A 21,346-nucleotide genomic window follows, 5' to 3' on the forward strand; every position below is an offset into this window, starting at 1 on the left:
AGCAGGGGAGGGGAAGAGAGGGAGACACAGAATCCGGAGCAGGCTCCAGGCTGAGCTATCCGCACAGAACCAGATGAGGGTCTCAAACTCAAGAAACTGCAAGATCATGACCTGAGCCAAAGTCGGATGGCTGACCGACTCAGCCACCCAGGCACCCTTAGACTTTAAGATTTTTATAAGTTCATTATAGAATGAAAATAGAGGACGCTTACTTGCAAAATGCTACAGCAGGTAGAGTGTGGTCAAAGTAGACCGTTGTGGGAGACTCTTCAATTCCTATGAACAACAGACACTGGAGCTAGTTGCCCTTTGCCTAGAAAAGAAATGGGCCCGTGTGTAAGGAGACAACTTGCCATAAAGCACATAGAGGCAAGAAAAGACTTGAGACTTTGCACCCATCTTAACCTTTCCTCCTTCGTGTTTACCGGAGAGAAATGGAAATGGTTCACAGAAGAACTTGTACACGAATGGTCATGGAAGCATTTTGGGTTATAGCCCTAAACGGGGAACAACCAACATGCCCATCAACTGGTGAATAGGCAAACTGTGGTCCTCTTCAGCAAGTTAGAGAAACAAGGGTGGGAAGCAAAAGCAATAAAGAAGACTACAAAAAAGCCGTGAAAGAGTACATACATGAAATTTATTTATGAAATTCTAGAAAAAGGGAACTCTAACTCGGCAATAGAAGTCAGAATGAGATGGGGTTGGTTTCAGTGGGGGCACAAAGGGCACTTTTTGAGGTGATGTTAATGTGTTGATTGGGTGGTTACAAAGGTGTACGCATTTGTCCAAACGACGAACTGTGGGTCGTAAAGCCTGCATTTCGTTGTACGTTAATTATATGTTTAAAATGTATGAAAAAAAAAAAAAAGGCAAAACAAACGTTCAGACCAAACTGAAGCGTCTCCCCGGGAGGGCCGCTGGGAAGGAGCAAGGACTTTTCACCTCTCGGGACCCCGTTTCTGCCGAGCTCAGACCCGGGCACTGCGGGACGCGGGCTCCAGCCCCTCGACGTCGCAGCGGCGGGGCGCGCTCTGGGCGGCCGCGGCCCTTCCTGTTTCGGCCGCGCCCTCTCGCGGGCCGGCCGCGGGCGGGGACGGAACTGGGGCGGAGCGGGCCGGAGAGTGGCGGAGGCCGGCGGGCGGCGCGCGGCCGCGGGACATGACTGCCGGCCGCCAGGCCGAGGGCGCGGACGCGGATGCCGCGTCCGCACGGGGGCCTTCCCGGGTGGCCAAACTGCTGTCGGCGCTCTTTTACGGGGTCTGCTCCTTCCTCATCGTGCTGGTCAACAAGGCGCTGCTGACCACCTACCGGTGAGGAGAGCGCCAGGGGTTCGGGCGGGGTCCGCGGGGCGCCGGGTCCCGGGACCGTCCGTTAGCGGCGCCGCGTGAGGTCCCGGGGTTCGGGGCGCGGCGGGGCTGCCCCTGCGCTCCCAGCACGTTGGCCGCGCCGGGGTCCGCGGGCTGGCAGGAACGGAGCGCGTGGGGTCTCACTGCCGACTCCGGTGCCAACGTGGGTGGCTGTGGGCTCGACACACTGACCGCGTTTTTACCGAGCCGGGACCTTCCACAACCCAAGCCACAAGCTAACAAAGTCGTTTTACTCTCAGTAATCGCGGATACGCCTCTCCACCGCTTACTACTACTGCGAGACAGAGACACTGCGTAGCGCGCTTGTAGAGCTACACGCCAAAGCGTTCAAGTGCCCCGGTGCGCTGAAACAAGTGATCTGAATGTGAACTTTAAAGGCGAACAGTTTACACAAGTGGAGATGTTCAACAATCAGATGAGTCCTAAGCGGATAAGTTTATGTTTATCGTTGGATCATTCATTGTCAAATTACCAGTGTATTCATGGAAGACTGGGGAAAACCATTAGGAGTTCACATGACGAGGAAAAAAAGTTCTCATGACGTACTTTCTTGGATTAGTGTGCAGTAAACCAGATTCCTGGTTCCTTGAGCCTATTTGTAAGGACTAGAAAATCCTGTTTAATTCTGCTATCCTTATAGCAGCACTGAGAGCACTGTGGATTTAGATCCAGTTCCACCATCCAATAGCTGTGCCTGTTGGGCCAGACCCAAAGTCAGCAGTTTTCTCAAATGCAAAAGCCGGATAATTACAATCCTGTTAATTACCTGTTAATCACCTTCCAAAGCTTCGCAGGAGCTGCCGTTTAAGTAAAGCTGCTCTTTGTAAACTATACTGTCTGTGCTACAAGAGTGTAAAATCAGAATTTTATAAAGAGCCTAAAGAGACCTCAGAGAGTATCTTCAGGTTTCTTATGTTACACCTGAGAAAGCTGCGACCCACAGGAGCTTGGCCGGTTACACCTCCCACAGATATTTACTGAGCACCTACTGTGTGCCAAGCCCATTGCAGGCACCAGAGAAGCAGGTGTGATCAACACAGAGCCACTGCTCTGGAGATTCCTATTACCATTGGTAGAGACAGAAAGGAAGTGGGTTCAAGAATAAGCAGGGTGATTTCAGGTATGTTATGAGAGTGCCTGGGATGGAGCGGTTGGTGCTAGAGCATTCCAGACAGGCAGTCTGATGAAGTGGGCATGAGTTTGGTCTGTTGGAGGAACTGAATGAGCAAATGGAAGAAGGTAGGAGAGATGATGGGGGGAGGGAGGCAGGAAAGGCAGGATCAGACCCTTCATTCACTCAATAATATTTCTTAAGCACCTGTTATGTGCCAGGCACTATTCTAGGCACTTGAGATATAGGAGTGAATAAAGCAGATCAAAACCCTAAATGTCATGGAGCAAATATCTATCCTTCTAAAGCTTACATGGAGCTTTCTACTGAATCAGTAAATAAACTGATAGAGTTTATATTATGTCAGATGCAGTTGTGTGGTCAGGAGAAAAAAATAAGGCAGGGAAGGGAGTTAGGGAGTGTGGGCATGGGAAGGAGTTTGCCATCTCAGTGTGATCAGTGAAGCTTCACTGAGGAGGTGACAGTTGAGCCAAGAGATGAGTGACATGAAGGAAGTGAGGAAAGAACATTCCAAGCATGAAAGAGAAGGGTGTTTGGGTAGAAATGGTACTAGGTGAGGGTAATGGATTGTTAGATCCTGGAGGGCCTATGAAGCTGCCATGGAGGCTCTCAGGAGACCGGAGCCACCAGCCAGTGTTGAGCAGAGGAGTAACATGATCTTGAGGACCAGGGTGGAAGCACAGGGAATTATCTAGTATTCTAGATAATTCTAAAAGATGTCTTGGACTGTGGGGAGGGGCAGCAGCAGATATGGAGGGAAGAGAGAGATCTGGGATATTTTTGGTGATCTTACAGCTGTTGATGTTCTTTACAAGTCTCTCCCAGTGTGTTGCAAGCATGCTTGCTGGTGTCCATGGGAAACACCAACACTGCTAATGAACAAAAAAGAAAACTAAACATTTTTGACCAAAAATAATAAGAGAATGCTACTAATAGGCTTGTTTGGGAGTGGTTGGCAGTTATGTTGGATGAAGTTTGAAGGTCAGTCTCTATTTTCTGCACTTGAATGAGCCGTGTGCTCTCTGGCCATGGCAGTCACTGCCTCCAAAAACAGGTGTCTTCTTGTTGGAAGCAGGGACCAGTAAACAGTGGTTACGTGCTTTGAAGATGAAGGGGAAGTCTCCAACCAGGAAGGATTATTATTATATGAGATATCTTACACCCTAGCCTTTCCATCTTTAAAATGTTGAGGTCCATGATTAAAGGAGGAAATGGAGTTTTTTTTTTTTCTCTGCAAGACAAAACTCTTTCAATCCTTAGAAGTAAACATTTCACATTTCCGTAATGTAATATACAGTTGGAGAACCCTATTCAAATAACATTATTCATTCTCTCATCTCAAAATGCTTTAGGAGCACATTTTTGAGGGGAGGAGGGTTGGGTTGATTTGGTTACAACAATAAACCACAAAAATCTGATCCAAACATTAGATGTTTGAAGGTAGAATATTGTGTTGTAGAGTAGAAAGAAGGGCATTTTGAGAATTACCTAACCCACAGGGTCATGGGAATGTAGCTCAAGGAATATTTTTTTTTCTCCTGCATTTTGAACAGATTGTTTCTGGTTGGGGTTCAGGTCTGATGAGTGGTGTTCTTATTTCTTATGCTAGACTTATCTGGTTCATTGTAATGCTAGATTTATCTAGTTGGACAGAGAAATCTTTGAAGGATATGAACTCTCAGAATCTGTTAGGGTGGGAGGGAAAAGCAAGGTCACCTAAGAATCTGTGGCTAGTTGGTTACACTAGTGGGTCTTTGGAATCAGATTCATAAGGGTGGTGGGGTGGTCTGGAGTTGCTTTTTTGTTGCCACTGAAATACACTGTTCTCTAGGACATGCAAGAATTTACTAATGGTGCTTAATAAAAATATAGACCTTAGTTGTATTCAGTTCAATGAGTATTTCCTGTATGTCTAGTTCTTTATGTATCCTAGGACATTGGGATCATTTAGCACAGTGGTTTTCAAACCTGCCTGGGACTGTGAATTACTTGGAGAGGTTTTTATAAAATATATTGTATCGAGTCTCGGGCAGTGGGAACTGGAAATCCATACTAAAAACAAAAACAACTTGTAATTTTCTCTTTCTTTGGTGAAAACCTGCTCTTTCCTGAAGACACCGCTTCCTTGGCTTCCTTGGCTTCCTTGGCCCCTGGACGCAGCTGGATGTTGGTTTCACCCCAGGTGTGGCCAGGAGGTGGGGTGGGGTCCTCGTGGCTCCCCACTACCCAGACTCTGTGTGCTCCAGACTTACCACTCCTTATGGTCTTTTTTGGTGGCTTCTGAGCTCCTGTCACTCACACAAGGAAGAGGCCTGATCTCCATCTGGACTGGTGTCAACCTTGGGGACTCAGGGACTCCTTGCGGGGAACCCTGGCAGTCGATGTGGCCTTGCTTCCTGCAGACACTCCCCGGGGGGTGCATGCTTGGCTGTGACCCACCAGCTTTTCACGCCCAGTGCTGTCTCCTGCTGGTGTCCACATCCAACCTTGGAGTCCTTTCTGGGGCCCACTGGGCCTGGCCCTGGTCTGGCACAGCCTGCCACATGCCTCCTTCCCTCACTGAGCAAGTCAGACTGTTGTGGGAGGGAAACCACTTCTGAGCTTTAAAGTGGTAATCGCAAAGCTCAGCTGGCTCTCCTTCCTGCCCACTTGTTTCTTCTGGGGTTTTGCTTTGACTCCTTTCTGCTTTCTCCTGCCTCCTGGAATCCCACCTGCCCCCCCTCCCCCGCCCTCCACTCCCCTTCTCCGATACTTTATTGAGAAAGTGGAAGGTGTCATTTGAGGCCCCGACGGTGCCCTTATGCTAATATGTAGGGAGCCTTTTATCCACCTAAGGTCCCCCTCTCCTCTCTGTGGGTGCAATGCTCCACTCCTTCTACCCCCTCCTCATTCTGCCTCAGCAGCTCTAGCCCTGAAAACGTGTTCAGGTTCTTAAGCAACAACAACCCATTTTTGATCCCTCGTGGACCCTCGTTTCTCTGTTCCTTTCAGAGTCTGAGTCTTACCAGTTGTGTACACACTTGTTATCTTCACTTCCTCGCGTTCACTCCTACAAGAATTCATTTAAAAAATTGGGGATTATTTAAATACAGAAATGTACAAAGAAAATAATTATCTATATTCCCCCTACCTAGAATCAATATCTATTAAATTTTTTTTGGCTGCTCCTCCCCCACTAACACTGTCTGTCTCAAAAGTAAACATTAAAAAAAATTAAAATTTTTTTGTGGGGTGGGGGGCGCCTGGGTGGCTCAGTCCCTTAAGCTTCCGACTTCCGCTCAGGTCATGATCTCGTGGTGGTTCGTGAGTTTCAGCCCAGCCTTGGGCCCTGTGCTGACAGCTCAGAGCCTAGAGCCTGCTTCCTAGTCTCTGTCTCCCTCTATCTCTCTGCCCCTCTCCTGCTCACATTCTGTCTTTCAAAAACGAATAAATGTTAAAAGCCTGATCCCAGGGGCTCTGGAGCTGAGAGGACTCAACAGAATTCTGAGTTGGGGTGGGGCTTGGAATGCAGGGTGCTCACAGGGAGGGTGTTTGCCATTGGCAAGGTAGCTTTCTTCAGCTGAGGATGTTCTTGGGCAACTGGGGAGTGAATACCTCAGCGTAGAAGGGGGTATCTGGGTGGCACAACTGGTATCCACCCACTAGAATGGATTTCATTCTCATGGTGTTACTGTCCAGACATTCATTCTGTTTTCTTTGATAAGGTGAGTCAGCTCTTTACTCTCTTCTTGCCCTATCTGAAATAGGTGTGTTTTCCTCTGACATGCAGATTGAGGGCTGAGCTAGGGGTGTGTGTGTGGGAGAGTCTCTGAGAGAATGACTGGGAGCCAGTGCAGGTTTGGGTAAGTGAGCAGGGTGAGGTGATGTGCTGCCTTGTTAAATGTGGTGTGAGGTGTATCATCTAACTTACCCAGTGCCGTTTGTTGAAAGACCATCTTTCCCTCACTGCTGTGCACTGTCATCTGTGTCATGTATGTGTGTATCTGTCCTCATCTCTGTTCTCTTCCATTGTGTGGATGCAAAATGAACAAACCTTTTGGAGTCTCTAAAAGTAAGAGCTTTATTCGAGCCCAAGTTAGGACAGCTGTCCAGGAAACATATTCTTTACAAAGAAGAAAGAGCTCCAGAGAATGAAAAGGTTTTACAGGGTTTTTACAGTTTTCACATCTCATTAAAGCTCAGAAGATTATATATTAGCATATAGGCGAGAATCACAAGTTTTAATGTCAAGGAACAGGGAGTAGGAGCATTGATTGCTATCTTAAGGACAACATGGTCTTCTTTTAGGCTACTCATTCACCAAGCAGGGGTACATTGTATGCTTGGTGGGCCATGAATCAGGCTTTTGGTTTCAACAAAGTGTACGTGTAGTTATGCTGACTTAGAAAGAAATCCAAAATGGCTTCTCTTATATCCCAGGCCTTTAAAGAATTTTTTCTCTCACCAGTTGTAATGGAATGCATTTATTGTAATCTTTAATTAATCTTTTGTTAGGTTTGTTCCTGGATATATTATTTAAAAAAAAATAGCATAGGCATACTTCAGAGATGTTGTGGGTTTGGTTCTAGACCACCACAATACAGTAAGTATTGCAGTAAAGTGAGTCAATTGAATTTTGTGGTTTTCCAGGGCATATAAAAGTTATGTTTATACTATACTGTAGTCTGTTAAGTGTGCAGTAGCATTATGTCTGAAAAACAATGTACATACCTTAATTAAACAAATACTTTATTGCTAAAAAAATGCTAACCATCATCTGAGTTTTCAGGGAGTCATAATCACTAGTCACAGATCACCATCACAAGTATAATAATAATGAAAAAGTGTGAAATATCACGAGCATTATCAAAATGTGACACAGAGACACAAAGTGAGCAAATGCTGCTGGAAAAATGGTGCCGATAAACTTGCTCAAGGCAGGGTTACCACAAACCCTCACTTTGTAAGAAATGCAGTATCTGCAAAGCATAATAAAGTGAAGAGTGATAAAATGAGATATATCTGTCTAATGAATCACCCAGTAGCCGTCACCCAGTGTCAACAACTCATTAGATTTGTATCCCCCCTTGCACTCAATCCTACCATTTCCCCCCAGAGTTTAAAAAAAAATTTTTTTTAATGTTTATTTATTTTTGACAGAGAGAGAGAGAGAGAGAGAGAGAGAGACAGAGCATGAGCAGGGGAGGGGCAGAGAGAGAGGGAGACACAGAATCCGAAGCAGGCTCCAGGCTCTGAGCTGTCAGCACAGAGCCTGACGTGGGGCTTGAACTCACAGGCCACGAAATCATGACCTGAGCCGAAGTTGGACACTCAGTCGACTGAGCCACCCAGGCGCCCTCCCGCCCGCTGAGTTATTTTGAGGCAAATTAAAAACATATCATCATATGCATTTCAAGATGTATTTCTAAATGATAAGAAGGGCTCTTTCATTTAAAAAAAACACCACCCCAATATCCTTCATACCTAAAAAACTAAAGGTAATTCCTAATATCATAAAATATACAGTTAGTATTATTTGATGTGCTTTTAGTGCTATTATAAATGATCTCTTTAAAATTTTCACTTTGTTTCTTCTGGCATGTAGATATATAAATGATGTTTTTTTCATATATTCATCTTGTAGCCAGGGACCTTGCTAAAAATTATTCTAATAATTTATCCCCAGATTATTTTGGCTTTCTATATACATAGTCATGTTATCTGTTAATATGATGACAGACAAGGGGCAATAGAAAATTGCCAAGTTTAGCAACAATCAGTTTAAAAATGAAAAGAAATGAACAAATGAAAAGTCAATGAATTTTATGTTAAGTTTTAATGGTCTAAGACTGAAAAAAAAGTCTAAGATTTTTAAATAATTCCTGCCATTACATATTATAGACTGCAAATTTTTATCAGTTGCTAAAATTGTTATTCTGTGTTTTTTATAGTTTCCCATCACCAATTTTTCTTGGAATTGGACAGGTAAGTGAAAATGAAAAATTAACCACTTAATTAGTTGTCATTATACACAATGAAATTTTAAGTGCTTTTGTTTAAGACTGCGGTTTACAAATTTATTCAGCTGACAGAGGGCCAGAGGATCATGGTACTTTTGGTGAAAGAGCATAAAATATTGACACACATTTTAAGTCTTTCTATAATTTAGGAACAGTTTTATTTGTAGGAAAAAGCAATTACTTGTTTCAGCTTTCTTAATTGAATTTAATTACCCTTTAAAGCAAGGGCCAGAAGACTGAAAGCCTCAAGGCCTGGTGGGGAACAAATGAATAAATTGGAGGCTGGAGTGGGACAAGGATATAGTTGCCAAAGTTGAAGTGTGCATTTGGGACTCAGTTTAAGCCACTGTGCTGAGAGGAAAGGACTCAGGAGATGAGCTTGGGTTCACTATGCCCTTATTTTAACACCTCTGGATGTTTTCCAAGAGTAGCAGGGATTTTGAATTTTTACATCAAATTTGTAAATGCTAGCAACACATTCAGATTTTTACAAAATTCTCTGTGGGCCTAACTAAACATGTTTGCATTTTGTTTCCTGCAGTTTGTGATTTTTGTTCTCAAGTATAAAGACAAGATTGGATAAGCTTTCAGACTAACCCCATTTAGCTGCTTCTGAAATTTCCCATTAATATTTATTTGTGGCTTGTTTACTATCTTGATCATATGCTGGTGATTTCCAGTAGGCAAGTGGTAACAGGCACCAAAGGCACCTTTTTTTTTTTTTTGTTTGGTTGGTTTTGCTTTAATTTATAGGGAGAAAACATAAAATTGTGAAAATTGTGTCTGTTAATTAAATTTTTAATTGTGAATCTTGAGAAGGATGTCATTTATATGATTAAACATTATTCTGGTTAAATGTTTTGCTAATAAGGTACTCTTTGCAATATCATTTTAGGAATAAAAAATATAATAATATATTTCCTTAATGCCAAAAATACATCCTCTTAATGTTTCAGTGTGAAAAATGTAGAAAAAAGTACTCTAAAAGATCAGTGAATATGTGATAATGTGCCCTTAGTAATCCCCAAGGCAAATAAAAATTCACTGGCTTGTGCTCAAAATAAAGCCTTTCTGATACACAATTTGTGGGGGAAGAGGGCAGCAGACCTCGTTTAAAAGTCTGAGTTACAGAATATTTTAAATAAATGTTAGTGTATTTCTGTAAGAATTATAAGGTCAGTTATAAATACAAACTATAATTATAATTCAAGATGGCCTTATGTTACGATCTATCATAAGTATTACATTTGTAAACTCATTAGGCTCAGGGTTTAGGGATAATCATGTTGAAGGATGTCTTAAATTTTTTCATACTAATATGGAAACAATTGAGTAAGTTCTAAAATTTGCATAGGAGGATGATATTAAAATTTTTTATTTCATCATAATATGGAGTATTTCTAATATACTTGTACTCTAGATGAGTAGGATTTGAATGAGACATTTTTGCAGGACCGGCTAAGATTGAAGAGAAAAGTAGATCCCTTTTAAAATTGTTTTTCTCTTAATTTGTCTTCTGTGTTATAGGAATATGAGACTTTACAAAAAGTGTGTTAGTGTGGAGTTTGCCCCCTTGCAGTACCCCTAGACTCACTTTATGTGGAAAGGTGTCCATATGTTCAGTACATGGGAAGTATGGTCCAGGATCAAGGACTGGCCTCACCAACTGTGGTTACTCTGGCCAGTTTTGGGGACACCATTTCTTTATCTGAACCCCTTGAGATAATATGCATATATGTGTGTGAGTCTATTTGATCTTAACACTTTTTGCCTATAGTTCTGATAGAATTCATACATTGGCAAGAAAAACAATTTTGATATTCCAAGAAATAGTTATTTTTTGGAACCTAGAAAATGGATTTTTTTTGGATAATGTATTCTTTTTGATGAATGTATTTTCTTCTGAAGGTGTCTTTGTACCTCAGTCTTTCCAGATATTTTGCTGAAGTTTCTCCTTCCCTTTTTTTTTAGATGGCAGCTACCATAATGATACTGTATGTGTCCAAACTAAATAAAATAATTCACTTCCCTGATTTTGACAAGAAAATTCCCGTGAAGGTATGTGATGACGAGTACAAATAACTATGGTGAAAGATATGAAAATACTATAGAATTACAAATTGATCTTGGAATGCATGTCGGTTTCCATACACACTGTGCTTCCTGCTTACACTGGGTAGAAACTTCTTAACAGAGATTTTATATCATTCATTCATTTGTTCATTAACATAATGTAATAATAGTCAAAGTGTGTGCTTAGCAACTGACACTAAATAATACTATGTGTCTTCTGAAATGGCAAAGCCCTATAGCATTAGGATTTGGTAGGCTTTTTTGGTAAAAAAGCAGATAGTAAATATTTAGGCTTTGTGGGCCAGACCATCTCTGTTGCAATTATTCAGCTCTGCCACTGTACCATGATAGATAAATAAATTGCTGTCATCGTTTTCTAATGAAACTTTATTTACATGGACAAAAGATGGGCCAGATTTGGCTCATAGGCCCTACTTTTCTGATCCTATTTTAAGTTTTCATTTTTTGCCTGGATTGATAAAAGCTGTGAGTAGAATGAAGAATATAATTTGATGCACATAGAAATACATGGGTTTTTCTGTGGTGGAACTAGAAACATAAAACCTGCCTTACCTTCCTGGGAATGAGGAACAGAACTACCTTTTTTAAACAGTTGCTGGCTCAATAAACAGTTGCTTTAAGTCAACCATTTAATCCTTAGAGCAGTCCTATACAGCAGGTAGTATTAACTGTATTTTGATGACATTTTTGGATTTAGGGAAGTTAAATCAGGCTGTCAGTTCCTTGAGAGTGAGAACCTCTCCTGGCTTGTTCACTACCATGTCTCTAAGCCCTGGAAAGATGCTGGCATCTGTCACTAGATTAATCATCAGTCTGACTAAGCATCAGGGACATCCACAAAAAGAGAAAAACAAAATATTGAAGTATAACGAAGGCTATTAACCCAATCATCATAGGAACAATCAGAATATCGTTGGCCTTGCTTACACTTAGTTTATGATATGCTATAGTTTTAAAACACTTTAAGCACTGTGAAATATGATCTATATGTAGGGAAAAGGCATCATACATGAACGTATACTTGAATGAAGAATAACGCATGTAATCATTACCTAGATCATGAGATGGGATCACAGAATCCTCCTTACCCACTATTTTGACTTTTGTAATAATTTTCTTACTTTCTTTGTAATTATTCTAATATGTGTCCCTGAATTATGTTTTGCTGAACTCATACTATTCTTGAGTGTTCTGTAAAGAGAATACTGTTGTTGTGAACATTTTTTTTTGAGTTTTTGCTATTGCATATATCTTTAAAAAATATATTATTTGGGGGGCACCTGGGTGGCTCAGTCAGTTAAGCGTCCAGCTCTTGATTTCGGCTCAGGTCGTGATCTCATGGTTCATGAGATCAAGCCCCATGTGGGGGCTCCATGTTGGGCATGGAGCCTGCTTGGGATTCTCTCTCTCTCTCCCTCTCTCTCTCTCTCTCTCTCTCTCTCTCTCTCTCTCTCTGTCTCTCTCTCTCACCCTCCCCTGCTCACTCTCAAAATGTATATATATATTTAATGTTTACTTATTTATATATTTATGTATAAATATATATTTAATAATTTAATCTTTACTTATTTATATATATTTAATATACTTTTTATATATATTTGATGTTTACTCATTTATATATTATAAATGACTATATTTATATATGTATATATAATTTGGAAAATTAGATGGATATGTTTTTATATTGCATTTACATATTGTTTTTATATTTGAAAAATTATAGAATATTAATCATAATTTATTTGTGGTTTCCTTTAGATTTTTCTACATTCACGATCAGGTCATCTACAACAAATGACAGTTTTGCTTCATTCTTTCCAACATTCTAACTTTTATTCTTTTACTTCTGTTACTGTATCGTATAGGACCCTCAGTACAATTTGGTATAAGTGGTAATACTGGCTGATCTCCAGGGGGAAGCTTTTGGCATTTCACCGTTTAGTGTGTTGTTTGTTGTAGGCTTTTTGTAGATACCTTATATGCCTATTCCAGTTGTCATTTGCTGCATAACTTGTGACTCAAAACAATAATCATTGTGTTACTTCTCACAGTAACTGTGGTTCAGGAATTCAGGACAGTGTCAACTGGGTAGTTCTGGCTTAAGGCTTCCATATAGTTTTGGACAGACAGTAAAAGAGTGGAAACAACGATGGGGTTGCTGGTTAGTGCAGCTGGGAGCTGGTCACAAACCTCTCTTCCTATAATCTTAGGCCTCTCTGTGTGGTCACTCCTATAGGCTCATTTGGGCTTCCTTACAAAATGGCAGGCTCAGGGGAGTCAAAGTGGTCACATGGTGCTGAATTCTTCAAGGGTGAGTGTTCCAGCAAGCAGGGCAAAACTGCCTTGCTTTTTATGACCTAGCCTCAAAGGTCACATAGCAGCATTTCATCTGTACATTATTAATTGAAACAATCCCATGCAGTTTTAAGAGGAAGGGACCTAGATCATACCTCTGGATGGAAGAAAGTGGTAAAGTCACATTTTAAGAGCATGTGAAATAGAAAATATTATTGTAGCCATCATCTCTGATTATGGATTTGTCTATTGCTCTTGGTATTGATGTCAGGTTTTTTGTTTTGTTTAATTTATTTTGAGGCCATATCATTAGGTGCCTAAAACTTTAGTTAAATCTTCCAGGTAAAGTGTTTAATCACAGCTCACCCTGAAACAACATGAATTTCAACTGCATAGGTTCATCATATGTGGATTTCTTTTTCTTTTTTTTTTTTGGATGAATACAGTACAGGGTTGTAAATGTGTTTTCTCTTATGATCTTAACATTTTCTTTTCTCTAGCTTACTTTATGTAAGAATGTAGTATATAACACATGTAACATACAAAATATGAGTGCCTGTTTATGTTATTACTAAGACTGCCAGTCAACAGTAGGCTATTAGCAGTTAGGTTTTGGGGAAATCAAAAGCTATACATGGATTTTTGACTGTGTAGGGTGTTGGCATCCCTAAGCTTCACATTGTCCAAGGATCAACTATATATGAGGTGGACTTCTGTTTCAGTTCTTTTAGTGTACCTGGAAACTACAGCAGGCATACCTAACTTATCAAATTGTAAAGTTAATTAATGTGTATCTTCCCCCTCATGCTCCTGGGTGGCTCAGTCACTAAGCGTCCAAATCTTGATTTCAGCTCAGGTCATGATCTCATGGTTTGTGAAATTGAGCCCACTTTGGGCTCTTTCCTGACAGCACGAAGCCTGCTTGGGATTCTCTCTCTCCCTTTCTCTCTGCCCCTCCCTTGCTCATGCTCTCTCTCTCTTTCTCTCACAAGAAAGAAATAAACTTAAAAAAAAAATAAGTGTATCGTCCCCTTCAACAGTGTAAGGACTTTTACACATTTACCCCTCCTCCCAATTTAATGTGCTGTTTTCAACAGGTACTTGAATAACTTTATGTAAATCTCACAATATATTTTTATTTTCTTTAAAAAAAACCCATCAATGTTTATTTATATTTACCCACGTATTTACTGCTCCCTTTGCTTTTCTCTCCTTTTTGCATCCCACACTTTCTACTTTCCTCCTGATTAAATTACCTCCTTTAGAATTTCCTTTACTAATAGTCTGCTTAAATTCCCTTAGTTGTTTTTTTTTTTTTTTTTTGTCTGAAAAAGACTGCATATTTTTCCTTTGCTTTCAAAAGACATTCTTGTTGGGGGGGGTAGCATTCTAATCTGACAGACCCTTGAAGATGATGCAGTTCTGCTGCCCTCTGCCTTCCATTGTTTCTGGGTTTCTGTTCTTGCTTTAGTTTTTGGCTTGGAGACTCACCATCTCCCACATATTTCATGCTTTTATAAAGGTTTTAAGTTATTTTACCTAGCATTTTTAATTGTTTTCAGCAGGGAGATTAACACAGATAATCTAGCTCACCATTACCAGGAACTAGAAGTCAGTATTGTTTTTATTTTGAATTATACATGGAAAGGAGGGCAACTGATTCTTTTCAATACCTAAGAACCTCTAAAGTTGTAATATCCCAGAAGTTTTATTGTTTAGCCAGTTGTAGGCTGTCAACCAGAATGTTGTGAATGAAGGGGAAGGTCTTGGATGCGAGGCCCTCTCTTTCTTTCTTCTTTCTTGAGCAAATCTCCTGATAATAACGTTTTCTAATTTTTGGGGGGTAAATGACACTTAGTATTTCAAAATCCTTCAAAGGATGTCTTATCTGAATTGCACACTTAATGTCTTTTTAGTGGGAAAAAAATGTTGGACTCCCCTTGATAGCTGTGGATTGTATATCAGTCAAAAAGTTCTCAGTGTGTGACCTTATGAAAGGATATATATTTTTTTTCATTTATGGAAGAGTAGGTCTTTTGTATGTTTCTTCAGTATGTTCTGAACAGTATTTCTCTTGAAAAAATAATTCAGGAGGTCAGAGCTCAGTAAACCTAATTCAAGTACTACTGGTATGTTGTTTAACCTTGGTAGATATGTAATCATTCTAGACCTTGAAAACAAATAAAGTAACTCCAAAGTAATGTGGGTGGTAGACACAACTTTTTGAAAGGGTCACCAACCTTGTGACATTCCAGTGGTGTGTTTTATTTATTTAAAGTTTTAATTTTATTTATTTTTGAGAGAGAGAGAGAGAGAGAGTGTGTGTGTGTGTGAGCGAGCAGGGGAGGGGCAGAAAGAGACGGGGACAGAGGGTATGAAGCGGGCTCTGCTCAGATAGCAGAGAGCCTGATGTGGGGCTCGTGGGACTCGAATTCACGAACTGTGAGATCATGACCTGAGCTGAACGCAGACGCTTAACTGACTAAGCCACCCAGGCACCCTGTGGTGTGTTTTAGATTGTGGAAAATTCACAGTTGTTACAGGGAAATGATTTGCTTACTGATGGGGAGTGAGTGTCACCATCTATATATATGAAAGAAAATCATTATTGGAGTTCTAATCAAATATTCTTTTTTTTTTTTTTTTCCATGGAAGCTGTTTCCTCTGCCTCTCCTCTATGTTGGAAACCACATAAGTGGATTATCAAGCACAAGTAAATTAAGGTATGGTGCAGGGGAATGGTTGATGGGAGGTTCTTCACTCGTTTGTTTCTAATGGTACAATAGAAAGACCAAGTTTGATTTTTTCAAAATGTTACATGAGATTGAGGAAAGCCCGATTTGTATAGTGAGAGTAAAAAGGGGGCAGGTGGAAGTTAGACCAGAAGAAGGACATATAAAACTGACAACAGAAAGTAGACCTCTCATCTTTCCTCTTATTTGGAAAGGACAGATTGTAGTTGTGGAAAATAAAATGTGAAATACTGGTTTTAGTTATACATTTTAGGGTTTTTTTTGTTGTTTTGTTTCTTTCTGGGATTGGGACGGTTTTCCTTAATTGTATCAAATTTGTATTAAAGCTTCCGGAGTTAGGTGCTATTGCTGTGTTACCATGGATCTTATTGGCTTGTCTCTGAGTGAGTTCACCTGCAGCTGTGGGGAATGGTTTCGGTTAACACTGACAGCTGCTCACTCCTTGCATCGGGGGTTTCCGCTTCACAGATGAAGGCTTTGCTTCCTTCTTCTTCCTCTTCGTTTCCCCACCCTTCTTTCTCCCCCCTCCCCCTCCTCCCCTCCCCACCTTCTTCGTCCTCTTTTTTAAAAGTAGGCTTCACCCCCAGTGTAGAGCCCAGTGAGGGGCTTGAACTTAAGACCTGAGCTGAGATCAGGAGTTGAATGCTTAACTGACTGTGCCACCCAGGTGCCCCTCTTCTTTTTTTTTTAAAAGTGATTTTAGAAGCATACTTATTATAGGTGTTCTGAAAGGCTCTACATGCATTGAAGAATGAGTATAACTTCCATTCATTGATACAACACTGTTCTCAAGGTAGCAATGTTAGAAACATCTTTATTACAAGTGTTCTTAAACACTTCCCTACATGCATTTGGAGAAGAGGGCTTCTCAAGTGCCGTGGGGTTTCTAGGAGAAGAGAGTTAACCAGAAAATGAGAGTAAGGAGGAAGAAAGATTGTTCACGTGGTGTCATAATGTGTTCTGCTGTGCCTCATATTTTCCGTAAACTGGTAGCTGGTAGCTGCTTTGATCATATTAGGTTCAGTTTTTCAGACAAGATCAGTTTATTGGTGATGTTGGGTTCTTTCTATTGCATCATGGGGCACATAATGTTTTAGCCCACTTCTTAAAAAAATGTTTATTTTCTTTATTTTGAGAGAGAGCACGAGCAGAGGAGGGACAGAGGGAGAGGGAAAAAGAGAATACCAAGCACATGGGGCTTGATCCCATGAACTGTGAGGTCATAGCTTTGGACTGTTAACTGACTGAGCCACCCAGGTACCCGTAGCCCACTTTTTAAAAAAAACCCCTTTTGAGGTATAATTGGTATAAAATAAACTGTACATAATTATAATGCACAAATGATAAGTTTTGCCCTATGTATAAGTCTGTGAAATCTATCACTGCAGTATGTAACACCCATAAAGATTTCCTCAAGTGACCTACTTATAATGATATTACATTGATTGATTCCCCTTTTAATGATTTCAAGGGGTCAGTCTGGTCCCTTCATTAGAAAGTGCCCCGTCAGTCAGTCAGTCAGCCAGTCTGTCTTTCTTTCTTTCTTTCTTTCTTTCTTTCTTTTTCTTTCTTTCTTTCTTTCTTTCTTTCTTTCTTTCTTTCTTTCTTTCTCTTTCTTCTCTTTCTCTTTCTTTCTTTCTTTCTTTCTCTTTCTCTCTTTTTCTTTCTTCTTTCCTTCCTTCCTTCCTTCCTTCCTTTTTTAATGTTTTATTCATTTTTGAGAGAGAGAGACAGAATGAGAATGAGTGAGGGAGGGGCAGAGAGAGAGGGAGACACAGATCCAAAGACGGCTCCTGGATCTGAGCACAGATCCGACATGGGGCTCAAATTCATAAACCGTGAGATCATGACCTGAGCTGAAGTCAGATGCCTAACTGACTGAGCCACCCAGGCACTCTCATCAGTCTTTCACCTAATGGTTTTAGATTCATTGATGATGACTTTCTAGATCCATTATTTCATTACAAGTTGCAGATCACCCTGTCTTCATGTATTATGTAAACTTCTTTAATAAATACAAACTTTCACCATTTCACACAAGAAGGGCAGGACGTAAGCTTTATTTATACATGTTCAGTATAATAAATTAGTGTCCTGTCACCTTCAGTGGTGACCAGTGAGAGTTTTTGCTTGTTTTTTTTACTATAATCATTATAAACTCATGAATTTCCATTTACTTGATAGAAGTCTTTTGTCAGATCTGTGTTTTGCAAGTATTTTCTTTCAGTCTGTAGTTTTGTCTTTTCGTTCTCTTAGTGTTGTCTTTCAGAGAAGTTTTAAATTTTAATGAAGTTCCATATCATTTTTTTCTCTCATGGTTCATGCTTTTGGTGTTGTATTTAAAAACTCATTGTTGAGGGGTGTCTGGCTGGCTCAGTTGGTGGAGCATATGACTTTTGATCTTGGGGTTGTAAGTTTGAATCCCATGTTGGGTGTAGAGATTACTTAATAAAATCTTAGGGGTGCCTGGTGGCTGAGTTGGTTAAGTGTCCAACTTTGGCTCAGGTCATGATCTCATGGTGCGTGGGTTAGAGCCCCGTGTTGGGCTTTGTGCTGACAGCTTGCAGTCTGGAGCCTACTTGGGATTCTGTCTCCCTCTGTCTCTGTTCCTCCCCCACTCTCCCTCTCTCCCCCCACTCTCAAAAATAAAATAAAACATTAAAAAATTTCTTTAAAGATAAAAAAAAAACAACTCATTGCTGTACCCCATCACCTACATTTTGTCCTGTGCTATCTTGCAGGAGTTTGATAGGTTGCATTTTACATTTAAGCATATGGTCTATTTTGAGTTTATTTGTGAAAGGTGTAGAGTCTCTCTAGATTCCATTTTTTGCATGTAGATGTCTAGTTGTTTTAGCATGATTTGTTGAAAAGACCATCCATTCTCCATTAAATTATGGTTGCTCCTTTGTCAAAGATCAGTTGACTGTATTTGTGTGGGTTTATTTCTCGGTGCTCTAGTATATTCTATTGATCTATTTCATTTACTTGATATTTTTAGTTAATTATATACATAATTCTTTTGATGCTCACATTATCCCATCTCAGGCCAATGGGAGCCCCTATGAGTTGGTTTTTATGTTCTAGGGCCCCAGTGCTCTGGTTAGTTCCTTGCTTTCTGGCACATGATGTCCCAGGCTTATCTTGAACTTTTCCTGCCATTCTCCAAGGATCCCCTGTTTATTTTTAGTTATTTTATTTTATTTTATTTTATTTTATTTTATTTTATTTTATTTTATTTTATTTTATTTTATTTTATTTTATTTTATTTTATTTATTTTGGAGGGAGAGAGAGAGAGCACATGAGCAGGGGAGAGGGGCAGGGGAGAGAGAGAGAATCTTAAGCAGGCCTGATGTAGGGCTCCATCCCATGACCCTGGGATTATGACCTGAGCAAAAATCAAAAGTTGGACGCTCAACTATCTGAGCCACCCAGGCACCCCTCCCCTGGTTGTTTTTAATGGTAAAGGTTATGTTCAGGCCACAATCTAGGTTTTGGATATATTGTGAAGGACCAGCCAACACAATTTCCTGATAAATAACATGTGTGGGAGAAAGAAAGGAGACAAGGATGACTTCATTGAAGAATGGGATTGCCATTGATTGGATTTATGCCTAGGAGTAGGATTGCTGGTCATATGGCAGTTCTCTGTTTAACATTTTGTGGAACGTCAAACTATTTCTCAAAGTAGCTATACCAGTTTACAGTCCACCAGCCATGTAAGAGGGCTGCAACTTCTCTACATTCTTGCCAAATTTGTTATTGTCTGTTGTTCTGATTATGGCTGTTCTAGTAGTTGTGAAGTAGTATCTCATGGTTTTGATTCCATTTCTCTGATGACTAATGGTATTGAGCATCTTTTCATGTGCTTATTGGCCATCTATCTATATAGATATAGATATAGATATAGATATATTTTAGAGAAATATCTATTCAGATCTTCTGTGTATTTTTAATATGGTTATTCATCTTTTTATTATTAAGCTATAAGTCCTCTTTATATATTTTATATACAAGTCCCTTAACACTTAACACACAAGATTGCAAAGTTTTCTCTTATTTTGTAGGTTGTCTTTTTACTCTCTTAATGTTATACTTTGAAACACGAAAGTTTTAGGTTTTTAAAAATTTAATTAACAATTAAGGTAAATATATGTAAAATAAAATTTACCATTTTAACCATTTTTAAGTATATGGTTCATTGGCATTCAGTATATTCGCATGTTGAGCAACCATCTTCAGTATCTGTTCCTTGAACTTTAACATCATCTTAAACTGAAGCTCTGTACCCATTAAAAAATAACTGCCAATTTTCTCATGCTTCCAGCCACAGGTAACCTTTATATTACATTCTGTCTCAGTTAACTTGCCTACTCCAGATATTTCATACAAGTGAAATGATACAATTTTTTTTTAAGTTATGGCTTATTTCAGTTAGTATAAAGTTTTCAAGGTTCAATCATGTTGTAGCATGTATAAGAATTTTATTCTCTTTTTAAAAGATTTTATTTTTAAAGTAATCTCTACATCCACCCTGGGGCTTGAACTCACAACCCCAAAATCATGAGTCACATGCTCTGCCAACTGTGCCAGGCAAGCACCCCTATTACTTTTTTAAGGCTAAATAGTATTCTATTGTTTGTATATATCACCTTCTGATTATCCATTTATAAAAGTTGAAAATTTTGATGAAGTCTAATTTATCAAGTCTATCTTTTGCTGCTTGTACTTTTGGTATTATATCTAAGAAGACTGCCTAATCCAAGGTCATGAAGATTTATCCCTATGCTTTCTTCAAAAATTTTAATAATTTTAGCTCCCATATTTAGGTCTTTGATATGTTATGTGATAAATTCTTGTATGTGGTGTGAGAAAGGGGTTCAAATTCATTCTTTTGCATGTGGATGCATATTCAGTTGTCCCAGCACCATTTGTTGAAAAGACTTTTCTTTCCCCATTGTATTGTCTTGGAACCCTTGTTGAAAATGAATTGACCATAATTGTATGGATTTATTTCTAGATTCTTAATCCTATTCCTTTGATTACATGTCTATAATCAATAACTAGATAGTGCTAATTACTGTACCTTTGTAATAAGTTTTGACATTGGGTCCGCCAACTTTATTCTTTTTCAAGATTGTTCTAGCTTTCTGGTTTAGCTTTCTTGTTTTAGCTTTCTTGCATGACCATATTTTGATTTTTTAATCTTTATTTTTTATAGATTTTTTAAATTTTAGATAGAGAAAAAGTGCAAGCTGGGGAAAGGGGCATGGGGTGGGTGGGGGAGAGAGAGAGAGAGGGAGAGGAACAGGGACAGGGACAGGGAGAGAATCTTAAGTAGGCTCCATGCTCAGCTCAGAGCCCAATGTGGGGCTCAATCCCACGACCCTGGGATCATGACCTGAACTGAAAATAAGGTCAGATACTCAACTGAGTGAGCCAGTCAGGTGCCCCAATCTTTATTTTAAGTAGGCTCCATACCCAGTATGGGGCTTGAACTCATGACCCTGAGATCAAGAGTCTCATGCTGTACTGTCTGAGCCAGCCAGGTGCCTCACCATATCAGTTTTAACATTAGCTTGTTAATTTCTGGGGGGGAAAAAAAGCCAACTGAGGGGCGCCTGGGCGGCACAGTCGGTTAAGCGTCTGACTTCAGCCAGGTCACAATCTCGTGGTCCGTGCGTTCGAGCCCCGCGTCG

The 21,346-nt window shown here is 40.0% G+C and overlaps 1 protein-coding gene across 4 annotated transcripts in view; it reads left to right on the plus strand.

The window, feature by feature from the left end:
• Positions 1 to 1,118: 1,118 nt before the first annotated feature.
• SLC35D2 (solute carrier family 35 member D2) overlaps positions 1,119 to 21,346 on the plus strand; it is a 63,169-nt gene continuing 42,941 nt past the window's right edge. For 2 of the 4 annotated variants that reach the window (XM_047830727.1, XM_047830728.1), the window contains exons 1-4: positions 1,119 to 1,313; positions 8,433 to 8,466; positions 10,473 to 10,559; positions 15,549 to 15,616. In XM_047830727.1, coding sequence (XP_047686683.1) covers positions 1,162 to 1,313; positions 8,433 to 8,466; positions 10,473 to 10,559; positions 15,549 to 15,616 — 341 coding nt within the window. In that variant the 5' untranslated portion in view covers positions 1,119 to 1,161. The other 2 variants (XM_047830729.1, XM_047830730.1) reach the window with 2 other exon arrangements.

The sequence above is a fragment of the Prionailurus viverrinus genome, chromosome D4 (assembly GCF_022837055.1).
Source record: "Prionailurus viverrinus isolate Anna chromosome D4, UM_Priviv_1.0, whole genome shotgun sequence".
NCBI classification, from domain to species: domain Eukaryota; kingdom Metazoa; phylum Chordata; class Mammalia; order Carnivora; family Felidae; genus Prionailurus; species Prionailurus viverrinus.